This window comes from Gouania willdenowi, chromosome 3, assembly GCF_900634775.1.
Source record: "Gouania willdenowi chromosome 3, fGouWil2.1, whole genome shotgun sequence".
NCBI lineage: Eukaryota > Metazoa > Chordata > Actinopteri > Blenniiformes > Gobiesocidae > Gouania > Gouania willdenowi.
The window spans coordinates 29,965,592-29,979,015 of NC_041046.1; the positions used below are offsets into that span (position 1 = coordinate 29,965,592).

At 40.4% G+C, this 13,424-nt stretch overlaps 1 protein-coding gene across 3 annotated transcripts; it reads right to left on the reverse strand.

Annotated features, from left to right (window-relative positions):
• Positions 1-151: 151 nt before the first annotated feature.
• On the reverse strand, positions 152-13,142 carry myzap (myocardial zonula adherens protein). 3 transcript variants are annotated; one of them, XM_028436510.1, is made up of 14 exons: positions 12,260-13,142; positions 11,613-11,687; positions 8,786-8,878; positions 7,624-7,788; positions 7,429-7,521; positions 7,215-7,328; positions 6,959-7,111; positions 5,873-5,998; positions 5,615-5,743; positions 4,350-4,444; positions 4,018-4,123; positions 2,765-2,848; positions 2,435-2,496; positions 152-2,335 (listed from the first exon to the last, which is right to left on the reverse strand). In XM_028436510.1, the coding sequence occupies exons 1-14, from the start codon at positions 12,335-12,337 to the stop codon at positions 1,744-1,746; spliced, it is 1,965 nt and encodes a 654-aa protein (XP_028292311.1). In that variant the 5' UTR covers positions 12,338-13,142; the 3' UTR covers positions 152-1,743. The 3 variants fall into 3 exon arrangements, with proteins under 3 accessions (XP_028292311.1, XP_028292293.1, XP_028292303.1); XM_028436492.1 differs by having other exon boundaries at positions 2,435-2,541; positions 12,260-13,136; XM_028436502.1 differs by having other exon boundaries at positions 2,435-2,541; positions 7,624-7,785; positions 12,260-13,135.
• Between the last annotated feature and the right edge of the window lie 282 nt (positions 13,143-13,424).

Consider the following 13,424-nt stretch of genomic DNA (forward strand, 5'->3'; position numbering starts at 1 on the left):
ATGAAGATGATTAGAAAGCCACTCTGACAGAGGACAGACATATGGCCTTTTGTGTGGTGTTTGCATGTTCTTCCTGCGTGTGCTTGGATTTTCTTCAGTTGCCTCATTGTTTTAACAGTAAAATGCCAAAACATCACACAAAAAATACATGTTACTCACAACCTTATTTATTAAAATATTAGAATGTATTTAATCTGCAAAAAAAGAATTCGTTTTCTGTCAGTCCTGACCTGTTCACAAAGCCTTAGATTTTCCACGGCTGCATTTCCTGTCCGGATGTTTTTCAGTCTCAGTTGCAAAACGTTTCTCCCTGAGCTCAACACACAATGACCCAAACATTAACCAGGAGCTTTCAGCTGCTTCCTCTTCACCCCCCTCACATTTCAGGACTTATACAGCTGCTGCTGCTGTGCATTGTTAAGGCTTCACTTGTTTTTTTTATCTTGTTTTTTTTCTTTTCTTAAAACATAACGACGGTGTATGTGTAAAGCTGGAATAGTGGTAAATAAAAACCAGCGGGTTTGTAGAGAAACTAACTTGGCCGCTTACAATCATATGATACTTTATCCCTCTTTAAAGAGAATTGTTAATAAATGATAGAACAAAATGCCAAACGAAACAGGAAAAAGCCTTTCTGGTGTATAATAAGCTTATTTATATGTATTATTATTTTCTAGTGTAACACTAATAAACCAGAAATCAGAAGAAATAAGGTGGTCGGTGTGTTACAGTCTTTATTATCCAAATGCTCGCCTTGTGCCCATGATATGTGACGAAGAGAAGGCACGTAATGGAGCGTCCTCACACACAGTTGTGACAGTGCAGACTGGATAATACTTGTGCCTGTGGCTCAGAAATGGCAGTCACCTCATCAATAAAGTTTGTTTCTTAAAGGAGTTCCACATCTTATATCCTTGTATTAGCCCTGCTGTAAGCTACAAAGGTTCACTTCCATCACCAGGATCGGGCAAAGGGTTGTTTAGAAAGGCACAACTCAAGGTAATAAATATTATGTACATGATGTTACAATAACAAAATAATATCCATTATAATGTACAGAGCCAGTATAAAACGCTAGGAGAGTCAACAGGACAACTGTACAAGCCTTCATATACAATTTCACCATCATAGCTTCTTTATCAGGCTACTTTGACTGTAAACAAAGGTACAGTTCTTGTATAATAAACACCTACAGTATATCAATCTGACATACAGTAACTGTATATAGGATTATATACAACCTTCCAAAACCATTAGAATCATTTTAGAGCAAAGAGAACTAGCCACTTTACTCTTCCTCTGTGTTCATCTTCTGGTATCTTTATTGTTGTTTTTGGTAATGCGACCTTTTTGCTCGAATTGCTCCAAAATAAAAGGAGCATTTATTTTTTTACAATAAAGTCTTTAAAGGACTTGATGCCACTAGCACTGAGACAGGGAACATACCTGGCCTAGTGTAGGACAGGACCCGCATTGACATTTCTAGTTTGTTGACAGGTTGGAAAGTCAATCCAAAAGTGAGCACATATATTACAAAACTTAAACTCAGCCAAAACCATACTAATATGGTTGTGTCCCTCGGTGGCCTCTGTGCTCATACTGGCCTGTTGTTACTGTTTGTGTGTGTGTTATACAGAAGTATTTGATTTTAGAGTCTTTCTTGTTTCACTTTCACTCTGAGAGCCTCGATTCTTTTTGTCTGCCTGTGAATTTACCAAAGTTTTAAAGTGTACACTTTACAAATCACTCTATGTTTATGTTTGCTGTGATCTCCATGAGCTTCATGAAGGGCGTGTAAACCTGAGGCCCTCTTGATTGCGATCGGGAAGTTGATGTGGTTGAATAGGACTCCTGTTGACTTGACATTGTGTCCGATGTTGAGTCCACCTCGTCTACGCCGGACACACTCCCGGAAGGTTCCGACTCAGAGGACTGGCTGGAGGAGAAACCTCCACTTGGTGGAACAGACGGGTTGGACTCCAGGTAACGGCTGTACTGCACAGGGCTGTACCTCAGTAAACTGGACTGCAGCCTGCTGGGTGGAGGGTTATTAGTCTTGAATGTTCTTGGCTGGGTGGGCAGGGTTAGATACTGTGAGAAGGAATATTCTGTTAGAGAAGAGGGTGGCGACTGTTGAGTGATAGATGAAAACTCAGAATGGGGAGGATCTTGTGTGAATGGTGATGGTTGTGCAGGCAAAGAGGAATGAGTGGATGATGAAGGCTGTAGGGATGAGGAAGACATCACTGGTGATGGAGGGGGTGGGAGTTGCAGAGAATGGAGATGAGTTGTTTCGCTCTGAACATGGTCAACATTGAGTCTCTCTGCTTCACTTCTGCTGGCGTATACAGTCAAATATCATCACAGTGAGAGACATCATTTCAAAATGAGGCACCACATTTAAGCAGACAGCACTGAAAGCATCACCACCCACCTGGGGAGTAGATCGCAGCCTACTCCTATCTCCCTGGTTTCCAAACCCTCTGGTGGCCTATTCTGTATGGACATAGAATACTTCAGCTTGTCTTCTAACTCATTATTCTAGGAAGAGGAAAAGAGGAAACAACACTGTCATCTCAGCCACATGCAAAGGACTGCAGCCACTTTACATGGAATAGTGGTGTGAGAGATCCAAGCACACACACAAACAACACGCCACTAAAAGTGCAGGGTAACAGGAGCAAGTTTAACCCAACAAGTCATAAACCACCGTGCAGAGACAAGCACACCATGCGCAGAGTGAACACTCAGTCGCATGTCTTACCTCGCACTCCACGATCGCAATTCTGTCCAGAAGCTCAGAGATAAACATGTCCTTCTGGGCAACTTGAGCTCGCAGAGCTTCAACCTTTACAAAGACGAGAAATAAGTTTCTCAATCAGAAAAACTGTCCTTTAGTCAGCTTTTTAAATGACATAGTTTTACAGGTAAGCAGCAAAAAGGAAAGCATAATATGAAACAAACTAAAGTAAAAAATGTCACATTGTATTTTACTAATCTACATTTTGGGGGGACAAGTGTTGCTTGGTTTTATATTTTTGCTCCACAGTAAAGTCTTCTTCATATTTCTAAATATTTATCTTTTTTATCCCTATATTGTTAATGTAGAACTTGCACTTTTTTTTTTTACTAACGGTAATGTTTGTATTCTTTAACATGTTATGCACTGTAAATAGGAAGCTCACAATCTTGTTATACTTTGTATAACGACAATAAAGGCATTGAACTCAATTTAATAATTTAATTTAATGAAGAAATTGTGGCTTCAAACTCCAGTGAGGCAACTTTTTTATGAATAGCAAAATATTTCAGTTTTCTTCAATGATCAAACACTTTTGTCAGGTTAATGACTTATTTTAAATTGTGTGTGTGTGCGTGTGCGTGTGCGTGTGGGTGTGCGTGTGCGTGTGTGTGTGCGTGTGCGTGTGCGCGTGTGCGTGTGTGTGTAAGGCCTGTGATTAAGTAGTGACCTGTCTTGGGTGTAACCTGCTTTTGTATAAACTGGAATAGTCATTGGACTGGATTAGTGGGTGGATTGGGTTGATTCAATATTAACTGATGCCCCTAAAAATTTATATATTGGTAGCTACTGTACGTGATCGTTTCCATTTTTGTTTGCCACGCCAGCTATTGACATTATGGAGTATTTATTTTACACAAATATTTAAATCGCAAACTTGCAAAATGCTAAAAATGCTGTCAAGAATAAATTACGATAATATATATCTTTACCAGTTGAGTGAAAGTGAGGTGGCGATGGAACCAGTGACGTGATCAGAGGAAGCAGACACGCCCCTGCCATCTTGGGGGAATTGTGTAATAAAATTCCAGTCGGACACTCCTATCTACACTGGTTTAATTTGTACCTGGAGGGTACTGCCTTTATTTATGCTAGGAATGGAAATGTTGGAATGTTTACTAGTGTATCAGCCACTCCTTTTACATAAACATGGAGCAGGGGAGCTTAATCCATGGGATGTGATGTAACCTAGCGACAAGTGAACAAAGTCTCCTCACCTCCTCGATCATTCCTTTGACTTTCCTTTGCTGACAGAAAACCATGTCATTCAGGTGTTTGATCCTTTCTCGGAGGTCCACCACTTCACTCTGCAGCTCTTTGGACCTAAAAACAACGTTAAGTCCAACAACTCAACATTTTTAACTGTGTAGCAATTTATGATATCCATGTAAGTATTTTTATATTGAGAAAAGCAGTTTGAGCATAATATCATGATTCAAAGATTGTACGTTCTTGTTTATTTGTATCCCATAGAATCTTTCAAACACTAATGGAACATTGAATGTCAGTTAAAGATTATTTCAGTATTTGATATTTGACTGTTAAGTACCTTTTTGCTACACTTTTATCTGTCGTGTCTGTGAGCTCCAACAAGCGTAGCTGCTGTTCGAGCTCCTGCAGTTTTGTTTGAAGATGACCTTTTTCCTGCGGAGAAACACATTGCAAATCATTCGGTGATGCCTTGGCATCTGAGTCTGTAATTTCATTTCAAGAAAGAAAAAAAAAAACACAAATCCATGAGATTCTGTTTGAAATATGTTGATCATAAAGCTGGAATAAAGTTGGACTATTCATTTTTGTTAAATAAAATTATTATAAATAAATTTCATATATATCACAGGGAAAGAATTATTATGTAAACACACAATACATTCATACTAACTTTCACAAAGATAAGTATGGCATTCGAGGGCCAGCTCTGTCTTTGATTAAGAGCCATCTAGAAAATAGGCAACAATGTGTTCAACTAAAAAATACAATATCTAGATTTAAAAATATAGTCTGTGGAATACCACAGGGTCCTGTGATTGGTCCTAAATTATTTACAATTTTGTATTAATGATCTTTGTGATGTATCAAACCTCTTCAAATTGTTTGCAGATGATACAATCATAATTTGTTCTGGGAAATAAAAACGCGCTCTTTGTTAAATGTTGTATATAAAAGAAAGTACATGTGTGTATTTTTATTTTTGCATTATTTTAAAAAAGGAAACTCGAATGTACTTGTTGAATGCTTGCATTTCTTTTGTGTATATTATTGAAAAAGGTTACTTGAATGTTGTGATTTATTCTGGACTTAATAGCATTTTTGTTTCAGTCTTGTTATATATATTTAAATTGTGATTAACATTTGAATATTTTTTGTTAGACTGAAACAAACTAATTCGAACTGAAGATCATCAAATGAAGAAGGATACAGATAAAGTTAGATGTAAACTATATATTCTCTAATGCCTATTTTTTGTCAGAATGAGCATGAACTCTTAAGCCAACTGTACTTCAGCTTATCTCGTTTGTTGGATCGACCAGCTTTCGTTTCTCTACTGCATCAGTGAGCCACAGAATTGCCGGATCACTGCTTTTCCTTCTTTGGACAACTTTTGATAGATACTAAGTGCTGCAGTATCATTAAGGTTTTACTGAATAACTTAGCCGGTTCTTACTTAAAACCTTACGCTCTTCCTTTGTTTGTGTTTTTAAGAAGTTTAAGAAAAAAATGCTTGCGTGCAGCCAAATACATTCCACGTGCTGATTTGAGCAGTGAAGAGATCACCTGATTGGTTCAAGGATCATGAGTTAAAGTCTGGCCTACCTTTCCCATGCAGTCCAGGAGACGTTCCACCTCGATGATTCTCTGGTCCCTCTCAGCTATCTTGGCCTCAGCAATCTTGATGTTGCTCTCTGCTTCTTCCAGTCTTCTGATGTACTCATCAAGTTGTTGCTGTGCGAACAACCATACTTGTAAAGTGATTACCACACAACCATCAGTTGTCAAAACAGGAAGTGTGAGAGTTTTTCTCTGACAAAACTAAACGATGGATGTCATGAGTAGAGGTGAAATTATGCCGACCTGCAGGTTTTCAATCTCCTCCCTGTGTTTCCACTGTTCCTCCTGAAGCTTTTCCTCATACTCCTTCTGTAGCTTTGCAGAGAGCTCCTGCAGCGCCTGCGTGCTGGCTTCCCTTGAAGACTCCATCTGGTAAATCCATACCACAGCAAATAATAAAGCTCATTAGGTGATATTGACAACAGACAACAGAAAATCTGTCAGTCTGCCCCAGGGCAGCTGTGGCTACAACAGTAGTTTGCCACCACTAAGTGTGGAGTGAAAGAATAATGCCTTAACTCTGTAAAGCGTCTTTGAGTGTCTATGATAAAGCGCTATATAAAATTGATGCATTATTATTATTAGAGCAGATGATGCAGATGCAGCTGATGGGTTCCTGTACTGCAGTGATATGATAGGTTAGTAGTACGTATCTTTACTCTCTTAATGTAAAATAAATAAATAAATCTATTCTATTCCAACAGCTTTCACAGAAGGCAATGTCTCCTTAGATGTAGGTTCATCTGCTGCAGTGATTTTTACACTGCAAGGGTGCTTACGCCTGAACTTTTTTCTATAAATACATGTGTATCTTTGGCCTATTGTTTATTATTATCACCAAACTTGCTGCAATTGATATCCATACATTAGTTAAATTATTTCTGCTTTTGTAGCTTTCGCTACTGAGAATTGGCTTCATATTTGATGTAAATCTCAATTATTTTTGTTTGCGGGCAGACTAGAGATTTCTATCATGTATTTCCAAAAATGTACATCATCTGAAACCATTATGGCCCTTCTTCAATCTGAACAAAAATTAGCCATGTAGGTCATGTTGAAGCTTAGAAAAACGTTTTTTGTTATGGGTACGGGATTTTCGTAGAAAAGTAGCTGGAGCTTAAGGGGTTAAAGCCTACAGTGCGAACACAGTCAGAGTATCTCTGTATGTATCTGTCAACATATTCTATAACGTATATTGCTAAAAAAAAAAGGTGTGTCAAAGGAATGGACAGACCTATTGTTCTATCCAACATTTAGTCATTTGTCATATTTGTGTGCCTTTGTGTTGATGTGCACAGTCAGAATCCTTCCCAGTAAGCCTAAGATTACCTGAAGTCTTAACGTTTGGTTTTCAGCCTGTGCTGCAGCCAGCTCTCGCTCTTTGTCTCGAAGTTCTTCTTTGGCTTTCTCAAAGGTGCTCCTCAAAGACTTTGTCTCGTCTCTTGATTCAACTCTGGTCTGACAGCTCTCCAGAACAGATTTCTGCAAAGGATAAACAAAAAGGTCAAACAATCACACAGAAACCTCCAGACGATAACATTCAGTTTTTAGCACACATGCAAATGCAGTGAGGTGAGGCTGCTACCTGCAGGCTGAGGTTTGCAGTTATGAGCGAGTTGTTCATTTGATCAAAGCTCTCCATGGCTGCTGTCCTTATCTTCACCTCTGACTCCAGACTCCTTCGATGTGCGTTGGCAGACTGGAGAAAATAAAAGTCGTCAGTGTATTCTGCTGTATCATTTCGAAGCTCCAAAGGTTGGAGTTGTTTGTGTATTTTCAGTGTTATTTTTACTCTTTACCCTGATTTCCTGAGAAAGCTTCTGCATGGATTGCTGCATTCCTCCAAATTGCCCATACATCCGCTCCCTCACCTTCTCCAGAGAGTCTCTCACCTGTCACCACAAGTAGAAAACATGGGGTTAATATTCCCACAGACCAGTCTGTAGAGCAGTAACACTGGGCTTTGGCTGCTTGGTGTTTTCATCCTCACTCACCTCCCGGATGTACTTCATCTCATCCTGAAGGTGACTGACTGTCCACTCTCGGGCCATCACTTCCTGTTGTCTGTCCGAGGCCGTCCTCTGCACCACACCGTACACTTTGGGCCCATTGAGCGTTCCTGGGGTCTCTGACACCCCATTGCTCATGTCCCCGTGCTGCTGAGGGAAACAAGGTTGCATGCGGTCAGGTTTCTGCAGCCGACCTCTGCTGTGGGTGACTTGGATGCTCAGTGTGTGTAACTCCTTGTGTGCACACATGCAAACTCGCTGATAGAATGCAAGTGTTTGTGTGCAGATGGATACATATGTACACTTGATCAGGTATTTCCAGCCCTGCTGCTGCTGAGCCCTGGAAACAGGAGGTTGGGAACGAACAGAGTGCACCGAGGGTGTCATGTTTCTGCAACCCAGTACACGAGCTGCTGCCATTTCTGCCTATTGTGCTTCCAACAGTAAACGAAAGCAGATGCACAGCAACACAGGAGCTGCCTGGCACCTCGAACAATGTATTGAGAAAACAGAAAATGACAGTTGTAGTCATGGGCACGGATAAATTACAGTGGTAAATTTAGGACTTCAATATTTCAGAAGCAAGTGAATAAAATCAACACAATGTTGCAGATAATACTCAAAATTAAAAATTTTGGTTCATGATATTCTACATTCAATCACAAAGTCCCTAGGTGTACTCATGATCACGCAAGAAAAAAAACAAATTATTTTTTCTTTTTTTTAAACTGTCCCAAAAGCTAAAAATGCTAAATGAATAAAAAGTTGTAGTTTTAGTTTATGTAATTTGATAATTATTCATAATTATTAACTGACCAAAAAGATTCATTTACTGTCATTTTTCTGATTTTGCTGTAACACTGTTTTGAACCTGCAGTGATATGACACACATTGTTTGTCATATGTTATTTGCTGTTACTTTCTGTCACATGATAAATGCAAATCTGCTTCCTGTTGAAGGCGATACACGTGAGAATTGGAGTTTGTTACAGTCGCCTGCGAGCATTTGCTCATGCAGAATGTCTGAGGAATACATTATTGATGGGAGCTGTGGAGTGCGGGCGTAGAGATGTGTTTTACATGAAGGCCCTCTGTGGCACACGGTGAAGTGGTGGCAGTAGTATTTGCTGTGTGGCAGATGCTATACCTGCTGGGGCGACTCTCTGCCAGCTGGTCTTTCTCTTTGGATGAGCCCGTTCTTCTTCTTCCACGTCCCACTGACATTTTTGTCTCTCTCAGTCTGCAGAGGGAAACATCAAGTGTTCAAGCGGCTGATCTTGACATTTCTGTTTGTTTTTTCTTCAAAACTAGCCACAAATCATCAATTTGTTCCTTGTGATTTCACTGTTAAATAATGCACACAAGATTGTCATTGTGTGGTTGCTAATAATCAACAGTGCAGGTATACAAATCTTTGAACAGATAAATTGTGCTCAGATAAATATCAGGTTTCCCTCACATATTTGTATCTAATTTCGTTTTAGCACTGAAATGTTTTGTGTGAAGGTTTAAATTAAAGTCGAGCCAAACCCACAAAGCTTTGATCTTCATTTAAAGAATGAGGGCTTCTTTTATTTATTTTTCCTCAGTTAGTTTCAAACTTTTTTCAAAACAAATGTTCAGCTTGGACCCACGAGTCAGAGAGGCGTCACTCTCCTAAACATCTCACAGTGATAAGATCGACAACGAGCAGGAACAAAGGCGTCTGTGTTGTCTGAAGAACAGAGCCGTGCTTCACATTTCTGCACCCCTCAATCTACAGAGGACATGCTGCTGAGAAATGGTCAAGGCCTGCTAATGGGTGGATAGGAATAGCCATCTGCAGAGACAAAGCTTTAACAAGAGTGCAGCTGATGTGTGACCCTGAGTGCTCTGCGTTTATGTGCATGTGCATGTTGGAAGAAGAACAAACATCGCTCTATACCTGAATTACATAATTAAAATGACTTTCCCAGAGTAACAGTCAGTCAAACATCTGATAGTTTCTCACAACACATGACAAACATATGACTTGTAAACTAAGGAAGAACAAAATTGATTCACATTATTTTTCTAACAAACATTAAACTCTCAAGGAAGATGCACTCATGCTGAACGTTTACACTGAATCCCATTCAAGCTGCATTAGGACAGATAAACGTGTGCCATATCTCTATAGTCACAGCAGGATTCAGAAACGCTCACCCACACTCATTTAATGCCAAAGAACCTTTTAACCAGCATTTCTCCTGACGCGTATCTGTCCAGACATCTCACAAAACACATTATTTTTTGTTCTTTCTTCCTCATATTTCTCCTTTAACACACTTCAGAATGACCTGCGTTTAAACTTTCATTAAGATTACATCTCAGATCAAAGATAGAGCGACTGCAGTGCAATGCTTTCTAAAGAACACTAAACCAGAACCATACGATGCAACAGAAGCGGGTCATTAAATCCAAGTGGTTTCAGGTATTGTGGAACAACAACAAGAGAGAAGTGGGTTAATCCATTCAGCAGGGATCACATCATGTGCAGACAAGGACTAAAGAAGGTGAGAGTTACTTTGCTTCAAATTGTCCTGACACAAAATAAAAGCATCTACAAGGTGATCTCTAATATGTCAGCTAACACGTTTTTTGGGATTTTACAGTAGCGTGATGACAAAGCTACAAAACAAGTTTGTTTCTTTCGGCCTGTGGGGTAAGTATTGAGCTTTAGATCAGTGTTATCATATTTCGTCACCTATCTTCTAGAACGTCTTATGCAATCAGGGCTGATGGAGATGCAGGAGACTATTGTAATTCCTATTTTGAGTGTAATGTGGGATACACCCTGAAAAACACACCAGTCTCTCAACACAGAGACGGAAACACGGCAAGGCTTTGGGTCTATACGCTCGACATTTACAAGTTAATGGGAAAAAGGATGAGAAAACAGGCAAAACGTTGTGTATGAACATGCTTAAAGTTAGGAGAAAATTAAACTGCAGCTTTGTTGTTCAACACACAGCTGTGAAACCGACCTGCACGCTGAAAAACTAGATGATGATAAACAAACTCTTTTCTGTTATTCCATGTCTGCTTTGTATTAAACTCACAGTTATAAATTCTTATTAAACAGGCACTTAAGTACACATCAGCACAGTGTGTGTGTGTGTGTGTGTGTTATCTAATGTGTGTTCACTCCTGCTCACACTGTCCTCTGTCATCAACTCCAATAATCCCAGTGCCTCCCAAAGAGGAAGTACAATCAGAGATTATTTAGCTTGCTATCAGTAGAGAGTAGTAACAACACCAGCAATATTGTCCTGACCAAAGTTCACTTAAAACATGCCACCTCTCCGTTCCAGTCAGTAGAGGACCAACTATCTCCTTTGAGCCGACACTCTAAGTGAAGAATAAAGAGTGTGTTGGGTCTGACTCGCCCTGAGGCTTCAGCCTCTGGACCCGTGTCTGAACACAAACACAGACCAGTGCTGATCCACCTACAGCAAACACTCACACAGCCTGCAGCTACACCTTCATCCTATTTCACACGTTCACATTATAAACTTCACCTTAACAAGCAAATGATGATACCATGAGGTGTGTTTGTTCTTTCCACACATGACTGAGCTGACTGGGTTTCAGGTAAGATGAAGATTTTAAGACGCTTTAAGGTTTACAAAGTCGCTCCACAAAAGCAGTGGACCCAGGCTTTGAAGGCAATTTGAACCAGCTGTGTGTGCGCACAATTATTACACACATGCCAGTCATGATTATATAACTGGACCAGATGATAAAAATCAAATAAAACCTTAGTGGCTCCTTCATTTTTACTTTCAGGCCCTTGTCTTAGGAGGTAGTGTTGTTGTTTTTTCACACATTATCTCTTTTTTGGGAGACTGGTGACAATAATCCCCTCATTTGACCTCATTTAAAGAAACGTTAAAAATGAGAGATACAGTATGGTGGCTGTATCTGTATTTGTGTACGACAGAGATGTGACTTACCGTGTCAGAGTTTGTCGTTTCATTTTTGTCATTTTCACCTGCATGCAGTGTTAACCTCAAGCGTCTGGTTCTCCTCTAAAAAACAGACAAAGGGTGAATCAGTGATCACAAGAAAACTCAAAGGCCTAAATGAAAAATAAACTGTGGAAAATCAGGAATAAACAAAGCAAAAGAGGAAAACCTGTGATAACAGTAACAGACTCAGCACAAAGTGTGTTTGATCCTGTACCAACAATAATATCTATATATGTATATCTAAAGCATTAACAATTGGAGCCAGTAAGAGCTCCATGTTTACCAGGTACAGTGCCATGTACAGTAGATGACCATGGGAATGAATTAAAAACAGGTTTGGTACAAAGGGCAATTTTTACTTGAGAGCTATACTCAAATAAAACATGACACACCGGCCACCTGCACACTCATCTCCTATTACACACTTGTGTAAATGAACACAATATTTAACAAACATGAAGCCAGAAAGTGTGAAATCCAGGAACAGAACATCCCAGCTGATCAGGAGAAAATTGTCTGACACAAGCAGAGAAACAAGAGTCTGGAGAGTGAAAGAGGAGGAAGGCGCAGTGGTCTGTTGACAGAACAGACAGAAAGAGGGTCAGAGTGTTGACTTCTCTCACACTTCTTACCGGGCTCAAAGTCTCTGAGGTGTCCTCTGTAGTGGTGGTGATGGTGGACACATTTCGTCCTGAACCGTAGCGCAGCATGTCTCCTCTTTCTGTCCTCTCCCTGCCTGTCTTCCTCTCTCTCTCTCTCTCTCTCTCTCTCTCTCTCTCTCTCTCGTAGTCTGGCCCTCCACCCACCCTCTTCCTCTCACTCTCCTTCCTGAGTTCTGCTCAGACTCTCACATCGACCATCTGCCACCGACTCCAGCCTGGGAAGAGGAGGGAAATTCCACTCTTCTGTCAAGTCTCCTACTGGTGTTGGTGATATTGGTGTTGGTTGGTTGGTGGTGGAGGTGGTGTTGTTGTTGAGATACCAGAAAGACCAGAAAGTTTCTCCCTCAGACAAAGAATTGACAAAGTGAAATCCTTTCACACTCTTCAACACAAAAACAAGGCGGTCATTGTCCTGCCAGTAGCAGACTGCCACTGACGGCACCTGACTGACAGTTGCCTCCCTCGCTCTCTCTCTGTCGTTCTCGCTCTCTCTTAATGGCTGACACTGACACTGGCCCACTGCATTCCCATCAGACCTGTTGGGCTACATTTCACCTGCTTCCATCCTCTGCTGCTCTTGCCCTGAGAGCAAGGCTTTCATAGGGCGGATCCTTTACTGAGGCCAGGCCAGGTACAGCTTTTCCTATCAATAGGGGAGGCAACCAGGCGGGGTTGATACTCAGAGTCGTGTAGCCAAGGCCGTCTGCTTTACAATAGCTTTATGTATACCACCCCTTACTATTATTTAAAGGAGGATGCTGAATCCTACAAGATGTCTACTTTATCAGATTTGCACAAAAGCACTGGTTATCAATGTTCAGATATTAGTTTGTAATAAATGGTAAATAGACTTGATTTATTTAGCGCTTTATAACCACTGAGGTAGTCCCAAAGCTCATTCACCCATTCACACACCAATGGGACTGAGCTGCCATGCAAGGTGCTAATCAACCACTGGGAGCCACTTAGGGTTCAGTGCCTTGCTCAAGGACACTTTGACATATAGACAGGTCTAGATTGGGATCGAACTCCCAACCTCCCTACACAACAGAGCACAAAATAAAATTTCCCCAAATAACAGATGCAACCTGTGATTGAAGAGCTTCCTTTGACTAAGTATGTCATTGCATCTGTT

Bases quoted from the DNA above. Each gene is read 5' to 3' on its own strand.
- myzap (XM_028436492.1), bottom strand. From the start codon at position 12,337: ATGCTGCGCTACGGTTCAGGACGAAATGTGTCCACCATCACCACCACT. The intron at 7,522-7,623 runs GTGAGTGAGGAT...TTGTGGTGACAG, and splicing joins AGATGAAGTACATCCGGGAG to GTGAGAGACTCTCTGGAGAA. The intron at 5,744-5,872 runs GTCGGCATAATT...TTGTTCGCACAG, and splicing joins AGGAGATTGAAAACCTGCAG to CAACAACTTGATGAGTACAT.